The following is a 26644-nucleotide window of genomic DNA, read 5'->3' as shown; positions in this document are numbered from 1 at the left end:
TAACCAGCTTGCTCGCTGGTCCTGATCGCTGGAGGGGCTGTCTAACGATGTCCCAGCGATCCCATCGTGTCAGATCGTTGGTGGGATCGCTGGGACATCGTTATATGTAACGGGGCCTTTAGTTTGACTTTGAAGTGCGTTGGCTATAAACCACTTATTTGTCCTTGGTCCTCAGGTCCTAGTTTGGACAATCCAGGAGCGCAGAATTAGTCCTCTGCCTCCTCGTATTTTGTCTGTTGATTTTCCCAGTGGCTGAGCTCTTCATGCTATATAGTTGTCATTCACAACCACACCAGGTGAGCATACTACTTGTTTAATTACCCTGCATAACCTGTAGAAGCCCCCATTTACGCTTTGCTTTTCTCTCTAGGCCTCTGATTAGCACATTTTGATCTTTTTCCTGATCTATATATATACTGCAATAAATTCTGGAACCAATAGCATGCCTCATAAAATCTGACTGACTTTCCATTATGCAGGATGAAACGTGTTCATAGCTCAGAATAAGAGTGGTCATCTTGAAATTCAGGGGGATATTGTGTTGGAGTATGTATGTGGGAATGGGTCTACAAGAGGGGTTATATCCTCCCTGTATGGAGATCTGCTACATACCTTTCTATTAAAATTTCCAATTGGCGCCAGAGCTAAGTGGGAAAGTGAGTTGGGCCCCTTGGAGGATGAGATCTGGGAATCCGCTCTGGAGTGGATAACAAAATTGTCATTGAGTGAGCCGTATAGACTGCCTCAGCTTTATATAATACACAGGGTGTACAAGTCCCCGGATGTATTGTTCAAGGCTGGCCTAAAACCTACGTCTGAATGTCCTCGGTGCCGAAATGAATGTGCAGGTATATTCCACATGTTGTGGACGTGTCCGAGACTGTCTTCTTTTTGGATAGTAGTCCTGAGTCGGGTGGAGGGAGCGTACAGATCTGTGATTCCAAGGGATCCGGTGGTATGTTTGCTGGGTGTTGTGGAGGAGATGAGAGTGGATGGGACTGTGAAGACAGCGATAGTCAGACTACTCAATATGGCTCGGAAAGTGATTGCGAGAAATTGGATAAGAGGAACCGCCGTCTAGGGGAGAATATCTCAAATATGTGAAAAACACCATTAAGCTAGAAAAGGGGGTTAACAAAAAAAGAGGAAAATTGGTGGTGTATGAAAAGTTCTGGACGCCATGGCTGGAGTATGGTTAGGGTTGCTGATAATGTTGGTTGTGGCCTCACGGAAGATTGAATATGTGGGGAGCCACCTGTAATGCTACGAAGGGTGGAATGATATAATGAACCTTTATTTTGTTCTACAGAAGAAAATTATATGGACATTACAAGCGGTCTAATTGGGTTGGGGGTGGGGGGTGTTATACGGGGCTGTTAATATGAAAACGATTGCATTCTGAAAGTTTGTGTCCTAATATACTTTCTTTAATAAAAATCTACTTGATTAAAAAAAAAAAAAAAAAAAAATGTGACTTCCAGAAGATCACAAGGCAGAGGATGAATTGGTCCAGGATAATTTTCTAATTCAGGTTTACAGAACATTTCTCCAGAGATTTTCTGCTAGACAAGAATGCATGTTCCATGGTCTATTGGCTGGAGCTTGCAGTGAGAGGACAGTAATTACTTCCACATAGAGTGCACTCATGTTTTCTCTGCAGCCCGTGTCTGCTATAGTGCTCAGATCCACAGGGCGTTGTTAGAAGCCAAAAGTTAGATCATGTTCTGGAGAGAATTGGCTGGAATATTCTTTCCCCTGCCATTCCTTACCACAGGGATCGTTCCTGACCCTCATATCCTACTCTTTATTTTGCCGCCAGTATATTGAAAGCAGCTTTCTAAACTTGGAACGTTGTATCCGGCTTTTAATGCACTTAGTTTTCAAGACTAATTTAATACAGGCGTAATGTGAATTGATTTTACACACTTGACAGTCGTGCTGTGTAAAATGTCTTTTATGGATTGGGCCGCATGGTTTATAGGCTCGATTTATGGTGGAATGCGAACCCTTGTACTGCTAATAGACCAGGTGTCCCTGTTCCAGAAGTAGTGTGAGCATTTATCAGTGTAATGCTTTATAAGCAAAGTCAGGACTTCCACAGAGAACATCACGTGAACATCAGCAGGGACTTTATAGTGTAAGTCACATCTAGAAACATTATGCTGATGTAATGGAGATGGGTATGTTCACACAAGGGGATATCCTCTGCGTCTGGAGGAAAGAAAGTTTAATCGTAATTACAGAAGATTCTTTACTGTAAGAGCAGTGATGCTGTGGAACTCTCTACTACATGATGTTGTAGTGGTTGATTCACTGCAAAAGTTCGAGGAGGGTCTGGATGTCTTTCTTGTAAAGAACATAGTAGTGCAGGCTATAGGTACTAAATTTCTGTGATGAGATGTGGATCCAGGGAACTAGTCTTATCTTTTACCCCTAATATGGGGCAGTTAGTCTCTGTGTAATGTGTGTTTTTTCTTTTTTCGTTTCTGTGAATCAACATGTTGGGCTATTGGTTGAACTCAATGGATTTAGGTCTAACTTAAACCTGAAAAGCTCTTAAACTAGTCCTGTAGTGATAATCTCCAGATAATGAAACACTGATTTTACTAAAACGACAACAAGCAGCCCAGTAAGTGACACATCATTGGAATCAGGGTCTCTGCTCCCACATAAGATTCCCCCTGACCTCATGAACACCTTTTTGCTGTGGCCCTTAAGGGGCTCTAGTCTGCTGCACTGAGCTTTTCTGTTGCTGTAGATTATAATTATGTATTCTTAGAGCACCATTAATTCCCTGTTTCTGTACATGAGAAGGGGTACATACAAAATACGAAATGACCATGAGTGAACGAGCAATGGCAGACTGGTACAGAGAGAAGTGGGATTACATTCTGTAGGATCAGTGGCTCATGGCTTCGCTATTCTTATTGATCCTGGCAATCACGTGATTCTTGGAGCTTTTGTTAGCTGACGCCTGGGCTCCTTGAAAGCCATAAAGTTCTGTAGGATCTCTTGTCATATGTCTCCAAATGCTTGCAGCAGACCTCCATTGTACGTAGTAATATATGCTGGGGCTTCTGTTTGTGGTCACAAGGTAGTGCAGCATAATTTACTATTGCCATTAAAAGGGAGGAAAACCTTGAGCGCCATCACTAGCACTGAATGCCAATGTGAACAGACCTGAACATGGACCAATACTATACCCACATGAATGTGCCTTGTTAATGAACTTGGTTCCAATCTACACTAATCTTTAAAGTCTAACTAATCACATTAAAACAGCACGAACAATGGCCCCTTTTCTGCTACTAGTGTACCAGCAGGTGAGTTTTTCGGCTCAGTTCACATGGTGTTTGTGCTGTGTGGCAGCCATTGTTTCTTCAGGCTGTGCTGACTTGATGGTGTGGCCCAGACCTGTGGGGGTTTCCTGGCTGCATGGGTGTTGTTGGGACATGGCTCGCTTTCCCTGTCTCTGCCAGTGGTCACCATGTGGTGCTACACTTCATAGCGCAGGTACCCACTAAAGAGGTCACCTTGACGTGGCAGTGTGCTTATACGCTTTCATCAGTCTGTTACCCAAGACCCTGCTGTTCAGTTTTGAAAATTTGTCTCTGCCACAGTAAATCAACATGTACAGGGTGGGCCATAAAATGGGAATGGCTGGTAATATCAACTTCCTGTGTGTGGCACATTAGTATATGGGAGGGGGGAAATTCTCAACAAGTTTCATGTCGCATGACCCTCTTCCCATTGGAAAAAATAAAGTTGGATCCAAAATGGCTGACTTCAAAATGGCCGCCATGGTCACCACCCATCTTGAAAAGTTCCCCCCTCCCATATACTAATGTGCCACAAACAGGAAGTTGATATCACCAACCATTCCCATTTTATTTAGGTGTATCCATATGTAGTATTTGAATGTGTGGTCTGGATCCCCTTATCGATCATGCAATTACAAAATTACATAAAAAAAAAAAGTCCAGCCGCTCACATTTGCTGTTATTCACACTTGCTGTCTGCTCTTTTGATTTTCTATATCACTGTTCTGCCAATGACTATAGAGAATGTAGATTCAGTCTTTTTTTTTCATAAGCAGTAACCTCCATACAAACCTTTCACTGATTTTTTTTCTTGCCTCAGCTATATTATAAGAGAATGCGTTTCCTGCCACATTTCAGTATATCCACAAGCTATAAAAGGTATTGATCAAGTCTCGGGTTCTGTTCTCTCCGGGTGAGAAGTTCAGGACATGATCAGACAGGGACGCTTGCCTTTTAGCAGGGCTGTGGAGTCGGTAAGCCAAACCTGCGACTCCGACTCCTCAATTTCCCTTACACCGACTCCGACTCCAACTCCGACTCCCACACATATTGCTTATATTTAAGTGAAAAATTTATTGTAGTACAATGTGAACCTCAGACATTTAATCATTTTTATGATCCAATAATCAAGATATTTAGATAGAACAGAATATATATTGGTGTACTACCCGGTTTTCATTCTTTTTGGTACAGATACGATATGGATAGACAGATATGGATAAATGGATAGATAGAGCAGATTTTTAATCTGCTTTTGCTATTGAAAACATTATCTATGAGCTCAAAAACCTTTCAGGTGATGCAGTTTTTTAAAAAGATGATCAGCTTTTGCAGCTGAAAAACGTATCCTCAAAAAACACAGGAAAAACGCTGTGTGTGAATGTAGCCTTAGATCAGGAATATAACAGCCATTTATAGGACATTTCATAACTTTCCCAAACTACTATGAAAAAATATTCAGCACATCCTGCATTGAATTACTGTACCCAATTTATTATATATTTTAGGAGTCGGAGTCGGTCCATTTTATACCGACTCCAACTCCGACTCCACCAAAATGAGCACCGACTCCGACTCCGACTCCACAGCCCTGCCTTTTAGGCTACATTGCTTTCAAGCATTTTTGACGTGTATTCGCTAATTAAAACTGCTCTGCTATTTATGTATATCTATAAGAAGTGCAGTGTTCTGTATATTTCCTGGAGCAAGGAATCTTCATAACCTCCTTGGAATTTCTTATATTATGTCCACCAGTATATAAAATTGCATTGATCATTTCACAATGGATACCTGAAAATTACCTGATGAGGATTATCTCCTTTGACGCTTCGGATGATGGGGTTTCCTTGATCGCCCTTGAGCTGAAACATTGGGTCAGAGATTTCCATAAGGTGTAAGGCTGTCATTGGGCATCTCCTCATTTACGTGAGATATATCTTAGGTATACTGTAAATGACCACTGTCCTTTTCAGGTATCCATTGTGAAGTGCTGATCAATGCCTCTTATCTGAACTTGTATGTGGCCACTGTATTTTTCAGTTCTGTATAATATTTTGTTTCTGATTTTTGCTGTGTGAAGTATAGATCAATAGGTCTTTCTGTATACATTAGTCCACCACTGTGGCTGTAATATAGTTATCTAATCCTGATTTATGAAAAAAAATAAAAATAAATAAATATATATATATATATATATATATATATATATATATATATATATATATATATATATATATATATAATTAAAATTTAAGTTTTACCTCTTCTCACCAAGCTACCTTTGCATTGATTTTTGAGAGATTGGGAAATTTTAGATCACCTGGGACTTGAGACCTTGTTATCTTGTGCTAAATTCTAAGGCATGGTTATGCCTTAAAAGATTTGTCCAGTGAAAATTGTTGTGACCCACACTCGCAGAATGGGGAACTTTTCTGTCCATTAGAATGGAGCGTTAATGTGCATGTGTGACCTGCGCTTCATTCATTCCCTTGGGGGCTGATGAGTGCTGCACTTGGGTTTTTCCAGCAGCTTCATAGAGAAAGAGGGCAGTTAATTGTCATATCTAGTGCACCTTTTTGTAATGGAGGTAAAAGGTCCCAGTCATGGATACATATTTCTCAATTTGCTGATATGTGGGTGTAAGACCGCTAGATCTCACACCAATCGGCAAGTTCTCAATTCATTAGTTTGGAGTAGGTGGTAACTAGTGATGAGTGCAAGTACTCTAACTCGAGAGTTTTCCTAGGGTGCTCAGGTATGCACTGAGGATCGTGGGTGCTTGAGTGACATATTCAAGTACCCACCACACTAGCATGTCTCTCGCCTGTTAGCCACAAAACATGCAGTGATTGCCTGACAGGGCTATCACCTCATGTTTTGTGGCTGTCTAACAGATGTGAAAGATGCGGGTGCAGAGGCTCCAGCACCCTAGGCAAACTCTACCGAGCACCCTAGGCAAACTCTACCGAGCACCCTAGGCAAACTCTACCGAGCACCCTAGGCAAACTCTACCGAGCACTCTAGGCAAACTCTACCGAGCACTCTAGGCAAACTCTACCGAGCACCCTAGGCAAACTCTACCGAGCACCCTAGGCAAACTCTACCGAGCACCCTAGGCAAACTCTACCGAGCACCCTAGGCAAACTCTACCGAGCACCCTAGGCAAACTCTACCGAGCACCCTAGGCAAACTCTACCGAGCACCCTAGGCAAACTCTACCGAGCACCCTAGGCAAACTCTACCGAGCACCCTAGGCAAACTCTACCGAGCACCCTAGGCAAACTCTACCGAGCACCCTAGGCAAACTCGAGTAACGAGCACTTGCGCTCTTCACTAGTGGTAATTTCTTTTCACTGGGCAACCCCTTTAAGTATGTGGAAATGTACATCTGCTATTTTGTCATATGACAGATTCGGCAGTGCATTACATTAAATTGTCCTGCCCCTTTGACAGAACAGGAAAACTATTTTCTTAGAGGGGTTCTTCGAGAAATGTAATAAAACAAAGTACATTTAAATAATACAGATGTTACTAAATACCTTTTATTTAGCAAGAATTATACAAAAATGTAAGCTCTATATAGTACACTGTCAGAATTTTAAATAAATCAGCTGCCATGCATAGCAATTTCCTAGCTGACACGTAATAGGATGGGTTGCGTAAAGACATCTGCTCTAGACAGAAGTCGATGAGAGCAGCGTCCTGTCAAGCATCCTGAATGCACATTCCTCTGCTCTCTGAACCTGACAGAGCACCACGGAAGAGCGGAGCAGTCTATTTCAGAAGATAACCTTTGTTTAGTTGACTGAGATTGAACATTTATCAGTCAGCCTGACAGGTTTAGAAGAGGGCAGGACTGCATGGAGCTGCTGGAATAAACAATACATAGATTTTTACTCCGGATACTTCCCATCCTAAAAGGATTCTGTGAAACTTCTACTGATTGGACAACTTCTCATACCCCTCGCTTGGTCCCGATATAATAATAGCCTGCTCTCTTCTCTCTTGCTGGTACTGTTCCAGTGGTGTCGGCACTCGTGGTCCCAAAGAACTCATGCAGTGTTGACACGTGACACCCCGGCGCTCAATCATCACTGGGGTCACGGTCTCTGCCTCCTGTCGAATTGAACTTGAAGAAGAAGTCCGAGATCAGCTGCAGCCCGGACTTCCTCTTCATGTTCGATTTGTCTGAAGGCGGAGAGTGATGCCAGCACTGATTGGGCTCCAGGGTCACATGTTTCAACACCACATGAGAGCCCCGGGGAGAGCGAGTGCTGACACCGCGGGAACGGCGTCCGCAGTGAAGGTGAGTATAAGTTTTATTATTTTATGGGGGCCAAATATTTTCCTCAAGATAACCCCTTTAAAGGGAATCTGTCACTACATTTGACCTATCAAAACTATTACTATGGGCATATAGAATGCCTAAAACAGTCCTACCAGTGTGTCTCATATCAGATGTCTTGTTGCTGAGAAATCATTTTTTATCACTCTGTTTAAATATCCTCTTTCAGGCTGAGGAGGATGGTGCCGGGAAGATAACTCTGCCTCCAGAGCTTATTCTACAGAAGCGAAGTTGTGATGTATGATGGCCGCTCTCCTGATCTCACTGCAGAGCTGTGTGTGATTATACCTGACACATATGCAGGTTCCTCTCAGCTTCCATCTCACAGACAGACAACTGCAATGTTGTTACAATACGGCAGAGCTCAAGAGCTGCAATGTGTGTGCATGAAGACAAATGTCATTTTTCCTGTTCTGTGTTAGTTACATATCACACTGGTAACTCCTCTTTCATGTAAAATAAGCTCTGGAGGCAGAGTTGTCTTCCAGGCAATGTCCTCCCCAGATCCTGAAAGAGGTCACTTATATAAAATGATAAAACATGATTGCTCAGCAACAACACCTCTAATGAGGCTTAGAGGTACTGTTTTCAGCATTCTATAGCTTGTATGCCCATATTAAAAGTTTACATAGGTCAAATGGGCTGACAGATTTCTTTTAATGGGCATACATGTCCAGGCCAGCCAAAGACAGTTTGTATTGTTCCAGCAGCTCCTATTCTGTCAGGTTCATAACAGAGGAAGGAGTGCTCACACACTGCTCTCACCCGACCTATTTAACATAATCCAACATAGCAATGAACATAGTACTTTTTCCTATCTAGAAAAAAGGACGTTCATAATGGAATGAACAAAAAGGCAACTCCCTTGGAAATATATAGACCTACATAGAAGACGGAGTATGACGCCATGGAGTCAATACCAATAATTGGTTATAATGTCAAAAATTATTCGCTCTTTATTAATACAGGTGCATAAAAAGTGTACATTACAAAATACAATCATATGATCAGATGTCGGATATGACACTACGAAGAAGAGGGGATGGATACGCCGCACATGTATGGTAAATGCAATAGTACAAAAAAATAAATATAAGTTTTCAAAGCCCCAAGGAAATGCATGAAAACTAGTGCCCACGCAGAAAAGTCTCACACTTAAACGTCTAGTGTTGCTATCAGAATAAAGTGCATAGCACAAAGCATGGGGAATTCATACAAATACTTTGCAATAAAGTGCTGTGTGCGAAAAAAGCATGGGGGATTTTGCAGAAAAGTGATCATGCTTACCCATAAAAGAAGTACATGTGCGTGGCGTCCAGCCCCAAAGCCCCTACGCACGTTTCGCGCTAGGCTTCATCGGGGGGCATGTGCCCCCCGATGAAGCCTAGCGCGAAACGTGCGTAGGGGCTTTGGGGCTGGACGCCACGCACATGTACTTCTTTTATGGGTAAGCATGATCACTTTTCTGCAAAATCCCCCATGCTTTTTTCGCACACAGCACTTTATTGCAAAGTATTTGTATGAATTCCCCATGCTTTGTGCTATGCACTTTATTCTGATAGCAACACTAGACGTTTAAGTGTGAGACTTTTCTGCGTGGGCACTAGTTTTCATGCATTTCCTTGGGGCTTTGAAAACTTATATTTATTTTTTTGTACTATTGCATTTATCATACATGTGCGGCGTATCCATCCCCTCTTCTTCGTAGTGTCATATCCGACATCTGATCATATGATTGTATTTTGTAATGTACACTTTTTATGCACCTGTATTAATAAAGAGCGAATAATTTTTGACATTATAACCAATTATTGGTATTGACTCCATGGCGTCATACTCCGTCTTCTATGTAGGTCTATATATCTCACCCGACCTATGTCTCGAGCAGATGTCTTTCCGCAACCTGTCCTAGACTTACCAGCTGGGAAGCAGCTGTCTGATGGCAGCAGACCTAATTTAAATCCTGACAGTGCACTAGTAAAGCTTACCTTCTTGCTAATTAAAAGCATTTCGTGGAATGTATAACTTTATTACATGTCTCGGAGGACCCCTTTTAATGCAGATGTGAACCATCTTTATCTGCGGCTTCAGTATACTTTTTTGTAAAACTTTTTTACAGTGAAGTCTGTAACTGATTTTTGGGAGACTTTGGTCTGTACATGTGAATCTTTTACCCTTTACGTCATGGCTTACTAGCCTCTCTTACTCATCCCATACGGAGCCACGTCCATGTGTGTGACTCATTCTTGTGTTTCTTCTGGTTTAGGCTTTATTGCAAACCTCACCTTACAGAGGGAGTTCTTTCCAAGTGAAGAAGATGAGACTGGAGCAGCCAAAGCATTAATGCGTCTACAAGACACGTACAGACTCGATCCCGATGTCATAGCAAGAGGAATACTGCCAGGTTTGTGCTACAAATTGGTTCTCGGCTGACACAGCACTGAATGTTACTGACATTAGTGGCTAATTCTTTCCAAAACATGGAATTCCTCCTATTGACGCGGTCTTTCACTTTCTCATGGGATCTTCCGTCCTTAAGCCACTATTATGCAGACTGCATTTCTAAAACATTTACAAGATTTTACAGTATAAATCTACAGAACAAAAATAGTATTAGCTCTAACAATATAATGGTACAAAATCCCACGTATACCGTGCACATGTAGCACTAATCAATGGCCACCACTGACTTGTGCACTGTTTAATATTGGCCATTGAGCACACCACTGCACCAGGCAGAAAGTGCCAGAATAAATGTTCAGAATAGTACCTGGCTGTGCATGATCAGGGTAAAACGTGCAGGCTCCAAATATACTGTGGTGTACTATATTCCGTGCCTTGATGTCTCCAATCTTTGAGTTGTTTGAGCACAGTGGCACAGGACGCATTTGCTTTTCTATCCCTATTTGACCATGTGCCTCTGGCATAATAATACTGTTAGGTAGCCCACCTCTGATTATGTGGTGCTACTCCTACTTATGGATTGTAACTTTTGTTGGTCACATTGTTTTAATGTGTTTGAAGTGTACATTGATCACTTATGATTTCCGTTAATGATGACTGTCCTGATGTCCCGAATTCTGCACCTGCCCATTCTTTTAGATTCATTCTGACAAAGAAAAGGAACTCCTCCTGCTTTTCTGTATAGACCCATAACTAGAGACATGCTGGAAGGGGGCTGGTTTTCAGGCTTTATTCAATATCTATGGCAGCCCCCTTTGCATTGCATGTGGACAGGCAGAGACACAGGGACTAGCTTAGGTAGTACTGGTCAGATAGCCAGCCCCCTTCATTCAAATTTAGAAGTGAAGCGAAGGGGCGCTGAATTTTAATTAACTTGTGTTTCAAACACATTGAAACAACCTTTTTTTTTCTCGCTGGATGCCCTTTTTAAATCTTAAATCCTTAATGAAGTTTTGATACAAAAATAAGTCCTTTCAGTGCACATACCCTGGAGACGCAGAAGGATGCTTCCTTAGGCTATGTGCACACATTGCGGATTCTGCTGCAGATCCGCAGCGTTTCAGGCTCTGCAGGTCCGCAGCAGATTTAGCTGCGTTTTACAGTACCATTGTTTTCAATGGTAAAATGAAAAGCACTGTGCACATGTTGCAGATTTGCTGTGGGTTCAAATCCGCAGCATGTCAATTCTTTGTGCGGAATCTGCAGCGGTTTCACACCTTCTCCATTGTAGAGGTGATAAACCGCAGGCTAATCCGCAGGTAAACCGCAGGTCTTTTGACCTGAGAATTTACCTGCAGTTTTTCCCAAATCCGCAGCACCTAAAACTACGTGTGCACATAGCCTTACTGCATACTAACGTTCTCATGAACTGCCTGATGACAGGACATTTCCTTATGTCCTCTCTGAACCAGAGAGAAAGGGGGGACATTAGGTCTCAACAGACATCCTTGTAGAAGAGTGGGTCCTGTCTTTTGAGGTCCATGGTTCACCCACCTGTCAGGTCTTTAGATAACCTCTTTCCAGCATCAAGCAGGACTGAACAGCTTAGCTCTGACTTCATTATGTGAGTTTCCACAGTGCACTGTTCTGTTAATTATTATGTAGTAGTTTTGTCAATTTAGCTTTTGGCACAAATGGAAAAGAAAAAAAACCATTGGAAATCCCAGGAACAGGGAACGTAAGTTGTTTTTTTGTAAGCTTGAAAAGATGTACAGTTTCCACAGGAAAGGTAACAACTATTTGATTCATGGGACCATTGACGATTTCCAGAAAGTGTGACTTTTGCCCCCTATATGAATGGTCAATCTCTGCACTCTGCTATCTCCAGCAGTCCTGAATGAATTGGGTGCTCCATTTAAACTGGCGGACACAAGCCTGTGTCCTGGCATTTGGCGAGGATTTCAGCCCACCAGTCTAGTAGTTATCGCCTTTCTTGGGCATAGGTGATAATTTGTTTGTCCCCTTGAAAGAGTCTGTCCGATTAAACAGAGTTATCCCTTAACCACAGATGACCCACACTTATTGGCACGTTCATCTTTGTTACAATGGAGCAGTGCGAACATGCAACGTATTCATTGTCTTTACGGCTGCCGATCTCTGCACTCTGCTCTGTACGGTGATTCCATAAATGAATGGAGTGGCGTTCGGGCATCTGACCTGCCACGCCATTATGTAACGGGAATGAATGTGACCCGTCAGGTATAAAAGTTCCTAGTTCAGCCAACGGGTACAAATCCCAGCAATGAGTAGCTTGTCACCGATTCTGTAGCTAGGTGATGACTACTTTTTTAATGGACAAATCATTTATCTGTGTAACTTATAGAAGACTGACAATTGCTTTTTAATGTATGGAAAAGCTATGATGCCATCTTGGCTGTGGTACAGTTCTTCTGGGCCAGAGCCCAGAGGAACTGTGGCCCCGAAGAACTGGGCCACAAAGAGGTCTTCTTGGTTAAAATATTGATAATTAAATTATTTGAATGTGTTTGAACGCTGCAGTTCAAGAAGCTATGATGCTTCTTGAAGTGTCACAGCCGGTTGGTGCTACTGATGGTGGAGATCCAATGGTTTGGACCCTGTAGATTGCACATCAGGTGCAGCTCTCTGCCACATGATGATGTAATGATTAATTCACTACAAAAATACAAGAATGGCCTGGATGCCTTTCGTGAAAAATATAGTATTACATGTTATGGGTGCTAGATTCTGTGATGGGACATAGATCTAGGGAATCTGGCATCTGCTTTATGTTCTTTTCGCCTTCCTCTGGGTCGACATTTTTGGTTATGGGTTGATCTGGATGGACTTGTGTCTAACTTGAACCTTAAAAACTATGAAATCATCATTGTTTAAAAGCTATTGTATACAAAATGTATCTCTAATGTAATCGGGAATTCTGATAAGATGCATATACTCGTGTGTATCCATTGTTCTGAGGAGGAGTGTGTTAATTTTTCACATATTTGAATATTATTGTAAACTGGATGGTCCCACAGTTGATGGCTCTTTTTAATGATTCTTCTGATTTTTTTTTTTTTTTATATTTTAGGCAGTAAATATGTTTCATCGTTATCTGTGGATGACTGCTTTGGGATGGGGAAAATTGCCTACAATGATGGCGACTATTACCATACTGTCCTGTGGATGCAGGAAGCTTTGAAGCTACTAGATGAGGGAGAAGAGTCCAGCACACCTAAAGTGGAAGTTCTCGACTACCTCAGTTACACTGTTTTCCAGCTGGGAGACCTCCATAGGGCAGTGGAGCTCACAAGACGACTGCTAGCACTAGGTGAGACCATGCTCTTCAGTAGTGTTCAGTTCTCCCCAGTGGTGCTCACTGTACATGGATGTTTCGTTTATTTGTTAAGATGGCAGTGAAATTAATTGCAATTAAATTATTCAAGTGAAAGACAATAAACCTTAACTCTAAGAGGCCCTGAATGTATTATTAATTTCATATTGGGCAGCACGAGGGCTAAGTGGTTAGCAGTGAGAAGTAAAATAAGACTTGTCTTATATATTGATATTAGCTGTCACTATTTCCAATATGATCTCTATTTTTCAGTCGATGTGATGTCATGTTTCTTCAGTAAGGAAGTATATTTTTCTCCTTCGCCTCATTGGGGGACACAGGTACTGTGGGTGTATGCTACTGCCGCCTGGAGGCTGACACTAAGTGAAAAAAAGGGGTTAGCTCCTCCTCCGCCGTATACACCCTCGCCCCAATTGCGGGCGGAAACCAGTTTTTTGCTTAGTGTCTGTTGGAGGCACACGTCTGCCTGTTTCCAGACTGATTTTTTTTTTTTTTTTTCCTCATTTTCCACATGAAGATAAGACAGGGGCGACGGACCCTATTGAAAGGGTCCGATCTCCCCAAACCAACAACGGGCGAGCACGTGCGAGTGTTGCCTCCACGTTTCCTCTCCCGCAACGGGGATTTTTTTCCGGACAAGATGAATAGGGGCGACGGACCCTATTGAAAGGGTCCGATCTCCCCAAACCAGCAACGGGCGAGCACGTGTGAGTGTGCCTCCACGTATCCTCTCCCGCAACGTGGGATGTTGCCAGACCACGGAGGTGAGATAAGGGCGACTGACCCTATTGAAAGGGTCCGATCTCCCCGAACCTACAACGGGCGAGCACGTGCGAGTGTCCCTCCACGTATCCTCTCCCGCACCGTGGGACATGATGCTGGATTTAGCTCTGTCCACCCTAGGGTATTGAAACCCTAGGCAGCACAGAGGCACAAGTGTAGTCCGTGCGGCCCCCACTGCCCCACCAATGCTAAAACTGCGGTGCGGCAAGGCGGCGGACTGTCCCTCTCCTCACCCCTGCAAGGGGTTAGATGGATTAGGGTGCCTGCACCGTCCTTTTTCATATGGCCCCCCTCCCCTCTACCTGAGCTGGACGGAGGAGGATGGCCGGGGAGGGCTCCTGCAGCGGCGCAGGGCTGGAGCCCTTAACTTCTCCCGGGCGGCAGCAGAGATGGGCGCTTCTGGAAGCGGCGGATCCTGTTGTGAATTCGCTTTCTGGCCTACCTCTGGTTACTAGGGAAGGTAGTGGAGCTGGCTATATTGACAGAGGGGTCGCGAGTTTTCTTTCTGGGCTCCCTCTGGTGGTTACTGGAGGTAATGGAGCTGACCTGATTAACAGAGGCTTGCCACCTGATGATGAGGAGGATGATTGGAGATCTGAAGTTTCTGACTGGATTTAAGACAGCCGACTCCCTCTATCCCTGCTGGTGATTTTTTCCTGCCTCCTGAGGTCTTAGTTTCCAGCTCAGTCCCTGCAAGCTCAGCTAAGTGTTCTTTTGCTATTGTTCACATTTGATCTGGTTTTGTCTATTTCAGTTTTGTGTGGTCAGCCAGCTCTGGCTGGGGCTGTGCTGAACCTCCATCCATATGTTACTGCTTGTGCCAGTTTGTTTTTGTCCCTTATTAGATTGGCCTCTTTTGCTCTGCTTTCAGAATATACCAGAGTGCTAATATAGTGGGCGAAGTCGTGAGACTTCAGTATTTTTCTATCAGACGTGTTGGACAATTTTTGCAGGGTTTTTTGTGTGATTGCAGACAGTGTCTTTCCTTTCCTGTCCTGTTTAGTTAGTGTGGGCCCCATCGTTTGCTCAGTCTATTTTCCTACCTGCGTTTGTGTTTTCATCTTGTCTCACCGACAATATATGTTTGGGGGCTATGTATTCCTTTGGGGTCTGCTCTGGGGCAGTTTAGATTTCCCCTTTCTTGCTTTAGGCTTATTTAGCTCTCCGGCTGTGTCGAGGCATCTAGGATCAACGTAGGTACGCTCCACGGCTACTGCTAGTTGTGTGGATAGGATCAGGGGTCTGCAATCCGCTTAGTTACCAACCTCTCTGGTTTTCTGTGGCTTAGCTTGGTCTTGCTCTCCTCCTCGGTGACCCAATCATAACAGGATCCGGTTCCCGACCTTGGTTCTGTGGTCCAGCGGTTCCGCCCGCCTCCCTCCCCCCCCCGGGCGGATGGTGAAAATCGAGGCCGCGGATTTAGCTGTCGCTAGGCCGCGGCCAGAAGTCCCCGCCCCCGGTGTCGCGTCAGATATTTAGGCCCCGGCTTCAGGCCGAAGCTAGGCCGCACTCGGAAGTACTGCCTCCCGGATCCCTTTCTTCTTCCGGGGGCCTGTCCGCAGTGTGGCGCGCAGAATGAAGAGGCGCCTCGCACGCTAGGACACAAGACTGGGGTAAGTGCTGCCCCTAGCCCCACAGAGAGTGCCACGCTAAGGCTACTTACACACTTGCGTTTTTTTGCTGCGCGTTTTTTGCGCAAAAAAACGCATGGGAAAAAAAGCATTTTCATGTGCATGCAGGAAAAAAACGCAGCGTTTGTATGCGTTTTTAGTGCGTTTGCGTTTTTTTCAACATTGTCCTCACCAAAAAAATCAAGATAACAATTAGGGTTAGTTAGGGTTAGTAGTACTAACCCTAACCCCTGACTCTACTAACCCTAACACCTAACCCTAACCCTTAACCTAACCCTAAACCCTAACTAACCCTAACCCCTAACCCTTAACCAAACCCTAACCATAAACCCTGACCATACTAACCCTAACTAACCCTAACCCTAAACCCTGACTCTACTAACCCTAACTCACCCTAACCCTTACCATAACCATTGTCTAATCAATGTACAACAAAAAAAACGCATGCGCAAAAAAACGCATACATGCGCATGCCAATGCGCACGTATGCGCACCCATAGACTTACAATGGGTGTCTTGCTGTAAAAAAATGCATTGCGTGCGCATGCGTTTTTGGGGGGGCAAGTCGGACGCACAAAAAATGTAACAAGATGCATTTTGTGCGCCCGAGCGCACACTACAAAAAGACGCATGCGCACAAAACCGCATGGGTATGCACACATAAGCGCATCCCATGCAAAATATAGGGGAAAAAAGCATGCGTTTTTTAGCGCTAAATAACAGCGCAAAAAAACGCAAGTGTGAAACCAGCCTAAGAGAAATGAAGATCGTCCTCCCCCGGAGGTTTTTTCAGCACGGATGCCTGACAGGTACAGCATGTCAGGAAAACCTAAGACGCATACGTTTTTATACGCTGCATGCATCTCCTGTCGGTCCGCTTTTCCGCAGGCGCAGACCAAGTGAGTATGCGAAGTCTGCGAGTTCAAACGCGCCCAGGAGCCCTCCCCTGTGACCGAGCCCAGTGTACGAAGTCCCCCAGAATGGGTGTTATCACTGTCGCAATGGTCGCAGTGGTTCGCCGCCTGTCTTAGAGGGGTCCTCTACGTCACAGGAACCTCCGGCTTGCAGGGACCGCTCTCACTCCAGACAGACCCGAGTGAAACGAACCCACATGGCGTCTCCCGGTCCATCCGGTGCCTCGGCATCCGTGAGCTCTGCTTCTTGCTCCCCGTCACCAGCAGTCGATAGTGAGCAAGGCTCGGACTACGACTCGGATGAACCCTTTGACCTTGATATGCCGGGTGATCAGGAAACGGTTGTCTCATAGAAGCAGTCGTCTCATAGATTCAGTCAACCAGACGCTGGGGACTGAGGATGATTCCTCTCTGGCTTTGGGCCATAAGGTGTCATTTAAGCTTGTCAAGCATCCCCATAGAATATTTTGCACTCACTCTGAATTTGAGTACATAGTGCAACGACAGAGAACAGCCGGACAGGCGTTTCTCGGGCCAGAAGGCACTCGAGGCGAGGTATTCTTTTGCCCCGGATCTCCGTAAAAAGTGGACGGAATCCCCAACGGTGGAGCCACCTGTGTCGCGCTTGGCTACTAAAACTCTACTTTTACCTTTCGCCACGACAGCACCCACTGGAGGTAGAGGGATCCACCCCATAGGAACAGGAAACCTACAGGAAAGATAAAAGGGGGCTGTCCGCCTCTCCTCCTCAGTTTTGGTTTCCTGTACCTAGGGGAACCTCAGGAAGAATCCTACAGAAGACATACCTGGGCCAATGCGCGTCGCCTGTGCAGTATCTGCGGAACGGCAGGGGCTGCGGTCCAGAAGCGTCGGGGGAGTTTCCATTAGACGGCTCTCCCCTCCTCTGATGGATGGACTGCAGTGATGACTGGGTCCGGGGAGGGCCGCCCGGTCTCACTCAGGAGCACACCGGGTGGGCTGCATGGAGTGCCGGGACAGCTGCCGAATATGCTCAGCGGCGGCTCTGGGACCATGGAAGAGCCGCCGCAGTGGAAGCGGTAAGAGCGCCAGTGGCGCAGACACAAAAAAAAAAATGCAGCTGCCAGCGGCCCCGTGTACAAAGCGGGGCCCGCGCATGCGCCGCCCGACGTAGATGCTCCAGCCCCGGAAGTAAAGAGTGAACTTCCAGGGCTTAATGGCAGAGGTGCAGGGCACCCACAAGCACTACTGCGCACGCGCGAAGCAGCGAAATAGACCCAGAACTAGAAGGGAACTTCCTAGTCGGGACTGGGGGAAAAAAACCCTATTTAAACGAACGCCGCAGAGCGGTTGGCGGTCAAACATGTCATCCCCAGGAGACGCGCATCCTCCGGCAGGGGACTCTGTGGGGGGCGGTACCTCCCGTAACCGCTCCGGCAGAGGATCCACGGACACCGCTCGCAGGAGAATCAAGATCCAGGACTGTACCTCAGTCATCTGATCCGATACCGTAAGCTTCACTGGGTGAGTGCGCACAAAATTCTGCCTATCAAACTGACACCACCTCTATTTCTCGCCATGTCTCCCCCATTTCAGGCCAAGAGAAAGGAAAAATCAAAACACAAAGAATGTGCCTTGTGTACTCAGTCTCTCCCTGACTCCTACCCCAAAAACCTTTGCAAGCAATGCATTAGGAAGACCAGACAGGGAGCCGCAGTGTCATCTAAAGACATATGGACAATAATTAGGGAAGAATTGCAGGCTATCGCCCATGCTAATACACCCCCAGAGGGTAAGGGCAAGAAACAAGTAACTCCCAGCTCAGAATCTGAGGAGGAACAAGAGAGAGCCTCAGACTCCTCACTCACATCATCATCATCATCAGAAATTGAGGGACGATCATGTTTTGCTCTAGATAGTGTAGATAATTTGGTGAAATCCGTAAGAAACACTATGGGATGTGAGGAGACAAGGGGCGCTCAAACCACGCAGGATATATTTGCGGGTTTGGCTGAGAGAAAAAGGAGAGCCTTTCCGGTAATCCTGGCAATTAAGGCCCTGATTAAGAGAGAATGGGAGAAACAAGACCAGAGAAGTTTCCTCCCATCGGCCTCTAAAAGGAAATACCCCTTTAGTGATGAAGAACAGCTAAAATGGACAAAAATTCCTAAGGTGGACAAAGCTGTAGCCTCCACCTCTAAACAGTCCACTCTTCCGGTAGAAGATGCAGGCCTACTTTCTGACCCGCTAGACCGTAAAGCAGAATCGTTATTAAAAAGGTAATGGAAGCAACTACAGGCATTTTTAAACCAGCAGTGGCCAGCATATGCACCGCCAGATCAATGCTCGTATGGTTAGACCAATTGGACCAACAGATTGAGCAGAAAGTATCTAGAGAAAAACTGCGTGCCACTATTCCCTTAATTAGAGGGGCAGCAGCCTTCATGGCCGATGCATCCGCGGACACACTACGCCTAGCAGCAAGGTCTGCGGGTCTTGTGAATAGTGCCATGCGGGCATTATGGATGAAAAGCTGGAAGGGAGACACGCAGTCGAAATCTAAGATCTGTGCTATCCCGTGTGAGGCTGAGTTTCTCTTTGGAAAAGCCCTAGATGACATACTCACGAAAGCAAAAGAAAGGAAAAAGGCCTTCTCTGACTCTTCTATCCCTTTCTACAGGAGAGCCTTTAAGAGGCGGCCGTTTGGAAAGAGGACACAAACGGACAGATCAACCAGATGGCCCACAAAAGAAGAAAAGCAAAAGGGTACCATGTTTAGAGGTTCAGGATTCCGGAAAGAAAATAATTACTGAACAACCAGTTCCCTCAGTAGGGGGTAGACGGAAACTTTTTTTTTTCCAAAATGGGAAAAAAATAACATCTAGCTCGTGGATTTTAAATATAATCAAAGAAGGAATAAAATTAGAATTCCTTCGTATTCCCCACAACTCGTTTATTATAACAACTCTTATCTCACCAATACAACAAAAAGCCCTTGAAATGGAAATTCGGAGTCTATTATCCAAGAGGGTCTTAGTGAAAGTCCCAGAGGGGCAAGAGGGTAGAGGATTCTACTCGCCTTTATTTTTAGTCCCCAAACCCGATGGTTCGTTTAGAACAATCATAAATCTAAAGAAGCTCAATACGTTTATCAAAAACTATAAATTTAAAATGGAATCAATCAGGTCCACCATTAGGCTTCTTTTTCCAAACTGCATGATGGCGGGTATTGACCTAAAAGATGCTTACTATCATCTTCCTATCCATGACAGATACCAAAGATACCTAAGGGTTGCGGTAGCATTCGAAGGCGAAATCCGTCACTTCCAGTATACGGCCATGCCCTTCGGTCTCTCTACAGCACCGAGAATCTTCACCAAAGTGATTGTTGGAGGTGATGGCCTATCTTCGTCAGAAAGACACCTTAATCGTGCCTTACCTTGATGACTTCTTAGTTATCGGGATCTCGACCGCCCAGTGTGCTAGACGTTTGGCTGATACAGTCTCATCTTTGCAGGATCTAGGCTGGATCATCAACTTCCAGAAGTCCAGACTTATTCCACTTTCCCTCCAGACGGTTTTAGGGTTCCAGTTAGACTCCACGACCCAAAGGTGTCTACTTTCTCAGGTAAAAATTTTGCTCATTAAAAATAAGGTTAGCGCAGCAATGGACAGAACATGCATATCTCTGAGAGAAGCAATGTCGCTGTTGGGGTCCCTCACCTCTTGTACCCCGGCAGTTCAGTGGGCCCAATATCACACCCGCACACTACAACATCACATTCTCCAAGAGGACAGACGACTTTGCTGTCACATCGAGAAGAAGATAACCCTACCCCAGAAAGTCTTGACTTCTCTTGTATGGTGGCTAAATAGTAACCACTTGGACATAGGTGTTCCATGGGTAATATCGCCATCCCATACTTTAACCACCGACGCTAGCCCCCACGGATGGGGAGCCCATATGGGGAATAGCTTTTGTCAGGGAAGATGGAGTAAAGAGGAATTACAATATTCGTCTAACTTAAAAGAACTGACAGCAGTAGATTATGCATTACATCATTTTCTTCCACAGCTCCGTGGGAAACATGTCAGGATCTTATCGGACAACACCACCACCACAGTGGCATGTTTAAACAGACAGGGAGGTACTCGATCAGAGACTCTGATGTTTTCCACAACAAAAATCTTAAACTTAGCCGAAAAGAGGTTTTTGTCCCTTTCTGCCCTCCACATCAGGGGAAAAAACAACCAAGAAGCGGACTTCTTAAGCCGATATACAGTCATGGCCAAAAGTTTAGAGAATGACACAAATATTAATTTTTACAAAGTCTACTGCTTCATTTTTTCTAATGGCAGTTTGCATATACTCCAGAATGTTATAAAGAGTGATCAGCTTAACAGCAATTACTTGCAAAGTCAATATTTGCCTAGAAAATTAACTTTATCCCCCAAAACACATTTCAACATCATTGCAGCCCTGCCTTAAAAGGACCAGCTAACATCGTTTCAGTGATTGCTCCATTAACACAGGTGTGGGTGTTGATGAGGACAGGGCTGGAGATCAATCTGTCATGATTAAGTAAGAATGACACCACTGGACACTTTAAAAGGAGGCTGGTGCTTGGCATCATTGTTTCTCTTCTGTTAACCATGGTTATCTCTAAAGAAACACGTGCAGTCATCATTGCACTGCACAAAAATGGCTTAACAGGGAAGAGTATCGCAGCTAGAAAGATTGCACCTCAGTCAACAATCTATTGCATCATCAAGAACTTCAAGTCAAGGAGAGAGGTTCCCTTGTTGCCAAAAAGGCTCCAGGGCGCCCAAGAAAGACCAGCAAGCGCCAGGACCGTCTCTTAAAAGTGTTTCAGCTGCGGGATCGGGCAACCAGCAGTGCAGAGCTTGCTCAGGAATGGCAGCAGGCAGGTGTGTGTGCATCTGCACGCACTGTGAGGCGGAGACTCTTGGCGCAAGGCCTGGTCTCAAGGAGGGCAGCAAAGAAGCCACTTCTCTCCAGAAAAAACATCATGGACAGACTGATATTCTGCAAGAGGTACAGGGAGTGGACTGCTGAGGACTGGGGTAAAGTCATTTTCTCTGATGAATCCCCTTTTCAATTGTTTGGGACATCTGGAAAACGGCTTATTCGGAGAAGACCAGGTGAGCGCTACCACCAGTCTTGTCTCATGGAAAAAGAAAAAAGGTCCAGCTTTTTCCTTGGTTACTGCGTGAAGACTGCACGTGGTCCGGTCTATCCACTACACATGCCTTCAGGTGAGCTGGCTTCTTTTTCTCTTTTTGAAAGTCTTGTCTCATGCCAACTGTCAAGCATCCTGAAACCATTCATGTGTGGGGTGGCTTCTCAGCCAAGGAAATGGGCTCTCTCTCAGTCTTGCCTAAAAACACAGCCGTGAATAAAGAATGGTACCAGAATGTTCTCCAAGAGCAACTTCTGCCAACCGTCCAAGAGCAGTTTGGCGATCAACAATGCCTTTTTCAACATGATGGAGCACCTTGCCATAAAGCAAAGGTGATAACTAAATGGCTCAGGGAACAAAACATAGAGATTTTGGGACCATGGCCTGGAAACTCCCCAGATCTTAATCCCATTGAGAACTTGTGGTCAATCATCAAAAGACGGGTGGACAAACAAAAACCTTCAAATTCAGACAAAATAAAAGCATTGATTTTGCAAGAATGGACTGCTATCAGTCAGGATTTGATCCAGAAGTTGATTGAGAGCATGCCAGGGAGAATTGCTGAGGTCCTGAAGAAGAAGGGTCAACACTGCAAATATTGACTTGCTGCATTAACTCATTCTAACTGTCAATATAACCTTTTGTTACTCATAATATGATTGCAATTATATTTCTGTATGTGATAAAAACATCTGACAAACACACATAAAAACCAGAGGGCAGCAGATCATGTGAAAATATAATATTTGTGTCATTCTCTAAACTTTTGGCCATGACTGTACACTATGGCAGGGGGGAGTGGTGCCTAAATCATCATGTCTTCAAAGACATGGTATCTCTATGGGGGCAGCCTCAAATAGACCTCTTTGCCACGAAAAAGAACAGACAAGTAGAGAAATTTGCCTCTATCCTTGGCGGATCATCCATACATACTAGACGCCCTTCAGGACCCATGGAAATTCAACCTGGCATATGCCTTCCCTCCGATAATCCTACTACCACAGGTCATTCGGAAAATCAGAGAGGACGGGGCGAGGACAATTCTAATAGCACCATTTTGGCCCAAGAGACCGTGGTTCTCATGGCTACAAACCATGTCGGTGTCAGATCCTTGGGTCCTCCCTTCAATCCCCAACCTACTCTCCCAAGGCCCTTTTTTCCACCCCCAAGTGGACAGCCTACACTTGATGGCGTGGAATTTGAAAGGCAGATACTAATATCAAGAGGTTTCTCCGAAACACTAATTGGTACGCTCCTACAGAGCAGGAAGCATTCTACCACCCAAATTTACACCAAAATATGGAGAAAATTCCTACAGTTCCCTACAACCTCTCACCCCACAGAAATTCCGATAGTGCCTCTCTTGGAATTTCTACAAAAAGGAAAAGAACTGGGTCTGTCAGTAAAAACATTGAAAGTCCATGTATCTGCATTAGGGGCCCTCTACGGCCATAATATAGCAGGGAACAAATGGGTGTCCCGATTTATCACAGCTTATGAACGTATGACTCCTGTTCACATACCTAGAGTCCCTCCTTGGGACTTAAACCTGGTCCTAGACGCCCTAACGGGAGCCCCATTTGAACCTATAGATACTGTATCTCCAAAATATTTGTCACTCAAGATGGCCCTCTTAGTAGCACTAACATCTGCTAGGAGGGTTGGCGACATTCAAGCCCTAGCCATAGATCCACCTTTTTTACAGATTTTTCAGGATAGGTTGGTTTTAAAACCAGACCCCCCTCATACCTTCCTAAGGTATCAGGAAAATTCCTTAGGTCACAAGAGATTCTTATCCCCACTTTCTTCAGGGATCCCTCCACTCCTGAAGAACAGAAATTTCACACCCTGGATGATAGGAGAACGGTATTAAAATACATCGAAAGATCCCGGACCTGGAGGCAGTGTAGTGCTCTGTTCATATCTTTTCAGGGCTGTAAAAAGGGGTATGGAGTCACGAAGAGCACCGGTGGATCAGACATGCCATACGGTTAGCTTACTCCGTGAGAAATGAAAATCTTCCGGAGGGCATCAGAGCGCATTCTACTAGAGCAATGGCATCCTCCTCGGCCGAGAGGGAAGATGTTCCAATCAAAGCCATATGTAAGGCGGCAATTTGGTCAGCTCCTTCTACTTTCTATAATCACTATAGACTTGACCTCTTGTCAACTTCTGACCTAAGCTTTGGCAGGACTGTCCTTGGCACGGTGGTCCCACCCAGGTGATGGTCTCTGGAATCTCTCCAGTGGGTGCTGTCGTGGCGAAGGGTAAAAAGCCGGATTAATTAGCGGTAATGCCCTTTTAATGAGTCCACGACAGCACCCGCTCACTCCCCCCCCCCCCCCCATGAACCCTATGAAGATAATGATAAATACACCACATATTAATAGTGTGTTCCTTAAATAGAGAAATAAATAAGTTAAACATAAAAGGGTAGAACTGTGCCTAAAATTTGGCGGTCCTCCTGGTACTCTGAAATACAACTGAGGAGAGGCGGACCGCCCCCTTTTATCTTTCCTGTAGGTTTCCTGTTCCTATGGGGCGGATCCCTCTATCTCCAGTGGGTGCTGTCGTGGACTCATTTCAAGGGCATTACTGGTAAGTAATCCGGCTTATCCGTACCTAGCGGTTCTTCTATTAAGGATCCCACTGATCGTTTCATAGAGAACTTGGCTCGCTCAGTGTTTGAGGCATCGGGATCACCACTCTCTCCCTCGTTCGCAGCAACATGGGTAGCCAAGGCCATGATTTCTTGGTCAGAATTATTGAATAGAGCCTTGCAAGACATAGACCTACCAGCTGAAGTATCAGAAATTGCAAATCAGATAGCCATGGCGGGAGACTACTTGATCAATGCATCTTTAGATGCGGCCAACTGCTCGGCACTTGCCGCCGCAAATGCAATCTCCATTAGGAGATCAATATGGTTAAGGACATGACGGGCCGATTCAGCCTCAAAAAAATCCTTGACAGCGCTACCATACCAGTGTGGCCGCCTGTTCGGAGAGACGTTAGATCAGCTCATCTCCGACTCCACAGGAGGCAAGAGCGGTTTTCTTCCTCAGCAAAAGGTCAAACCACCATTTCGTCACCAGTTTCAGGCGCGTTTTCGGGCCTTTCGCAACCCCGGGTGGACGACAGCGGCCAATTCCGCCGTGTCAGGGCGCCCCAACCAGAATAGGGACCAGCAGGTCTCATATAGAGCCAACCCATTGGGCAGAATGTGGGCTAACCAGTCCAGGTCAAGAGGATCCAGGTCCCATAGATCTGCAGCCAAATGAACCGGGGCATCTGCCAGGCGACACCAACAAGGTAGGCGGTCACCTACTCTGGTTTCACCACGCCTGGCTCAATGTCACGCACGACACATGGGTGAGAGAGCTGGTGTCCACAGGGTACAAGATAGAATTTGTCAGGTACTCCCCCAAGACGATTTTTTATTTCTTGTCTTCCCAAAGTGGATTTCCGGGCAAAGGCTCTACTAGGAGCCATCGATTCGCTCAGCCACAATGGAGTCATCATTCCAGTACCGGAAAGCGAGAAGGTTCAGGGCTTCTATTCCAACCTGTTTGCAATCCCCAAAAAGGACAGGACTATCAGGCCCGTTTTGGACCTAAAGCTCCTGAACAAATTTATCCGGATCAGACCTTTCCGGATGGAATCTCTCCGTTCAGTTATATCGGCAATGGGGCAGGGAGAGTACTTGGCCTCTCGATATCCAGGACGCCTATCTACATATCCGCATTTTCCCTCCGCATCAAAGGTTTCTACGCTTCGCCATCAACGGTCTACATTTTCAGTTTGCAGCGCTGTCCTTTGGGCTAGCCACTGCCCCCAGAGTGTTTACAAAGGTCATGGTAGTCCCCATGGCCATCCTGCACTCCAGGGGCATAGTCGTATTTCCCTACTTAGACGACCGCTTGGTCAAGGGCCCTTCAAGGAGGGCATGCGAGGAAAATGTCAGCATCACGCTAGATACTCTTGCCCGCTTAGGGTGGTTGGTCAATGTAAAGAAGTCATACCTTGTTCCAGCTCAGAGAATTTACTTTTTAGGGATGATCTTCGACACTTGCCGAGGGTTGGTAATTCTCCCTCGAGACAAGGCCCTAGCCCTCCGGCAGGGAGTGCGGTTACTTCGCCAACCAGTCCCTCACACCATCTGTTTCTGCATGAGGATTCTAGGAAAAATGGTGGCGGCGATGGAAGCGATCCCGTTCGCCCAGTTCCATCTTCGCCCCCTGCAGCACGCCCTCTTGTCATCCTGGGACAAGAACCCGTTCACGCTCGATCATCGGTGCCGGTTGTCCTCTCAGGTCAGACAGTCACTAGAGTGGTGGACAATCAGTTCCTCCCTTCTTCAGGGAAAAACCCTTTCCCCCAGATCAGTGGCTGGTGGTCACAACCGACGCCAGCCTCCACGGCTGGGGAGCTGTTTTTCGCCACCACACGACTCAGGGACGGTGGTCACCGCAGGAGGCACGCCTCCTGATCAACTTGTTTGGAGATACGGGTGATCCGGCTGACTCTGCAATGGTTTCATCACCTTCTAGCAGGCCGCCCCATCCGGATTCAGTTGGACAACGCCATGGCCATGGCTTACATAAATCACCTAGGGGGCACCTGCAGCAGGGCAACCATGCGTGAGGTAGGGCATGTGCTTCACTGGGCCAAGAGGAACCGCACAGTGATATCGGC

At 45.5% G+C, this 26644-nt stretch overlaps 1 protein-coding gene across 3 annotated transcripts in view; it reads left to right on the top strand.

Annotated features, from left to right (window-relative positions):
* Window positions 1-26644, top strand: part of P4HA2 (prolyl 4-hydroxylase subunit alpha 2) — a 146074-nt gene that overhangs the window by 60031 nt on the left and 59399 nt on the right. For all 3 annotated transcript variants that reach the window (XM_073569882.1, XM_073569928.1, XM_073570004.1), the window contains exons 5-6: window positions 9932-10069; window positions 13178-13417. In XM_073569882.1, the coding sequence (XP_073425983.1) occupies window positions 9932-10069; window positions 13178-13417 (378 nt within the window). The remainder of the gene's footprint in view (window positions 1-9931; window positions 10070-13177; window positions 13418-26644) is intronic.

This window comes from Dendrobates tinctorius, unplaced genomic scaffold (genome assembly GCF_039654945.1).
Source record: "Dendrobates tinctorius isolate UK_male_01 unplaced genomic scaffold, ASM3965494v1 ptg000001l, whole genome shotgun sequence".
Lineage (NCBI taxonomy): Eukaryota > Metazoa > Chordata > Amphibia > Anura > Dendrobatidae > Dendrobates > Dendrobates tinctorius.
The sequence above is the reverse complement of the archived record's forward strand: the minus strand, read 5'-3'. Positions and strand labels throughout refer to the sequence as shown.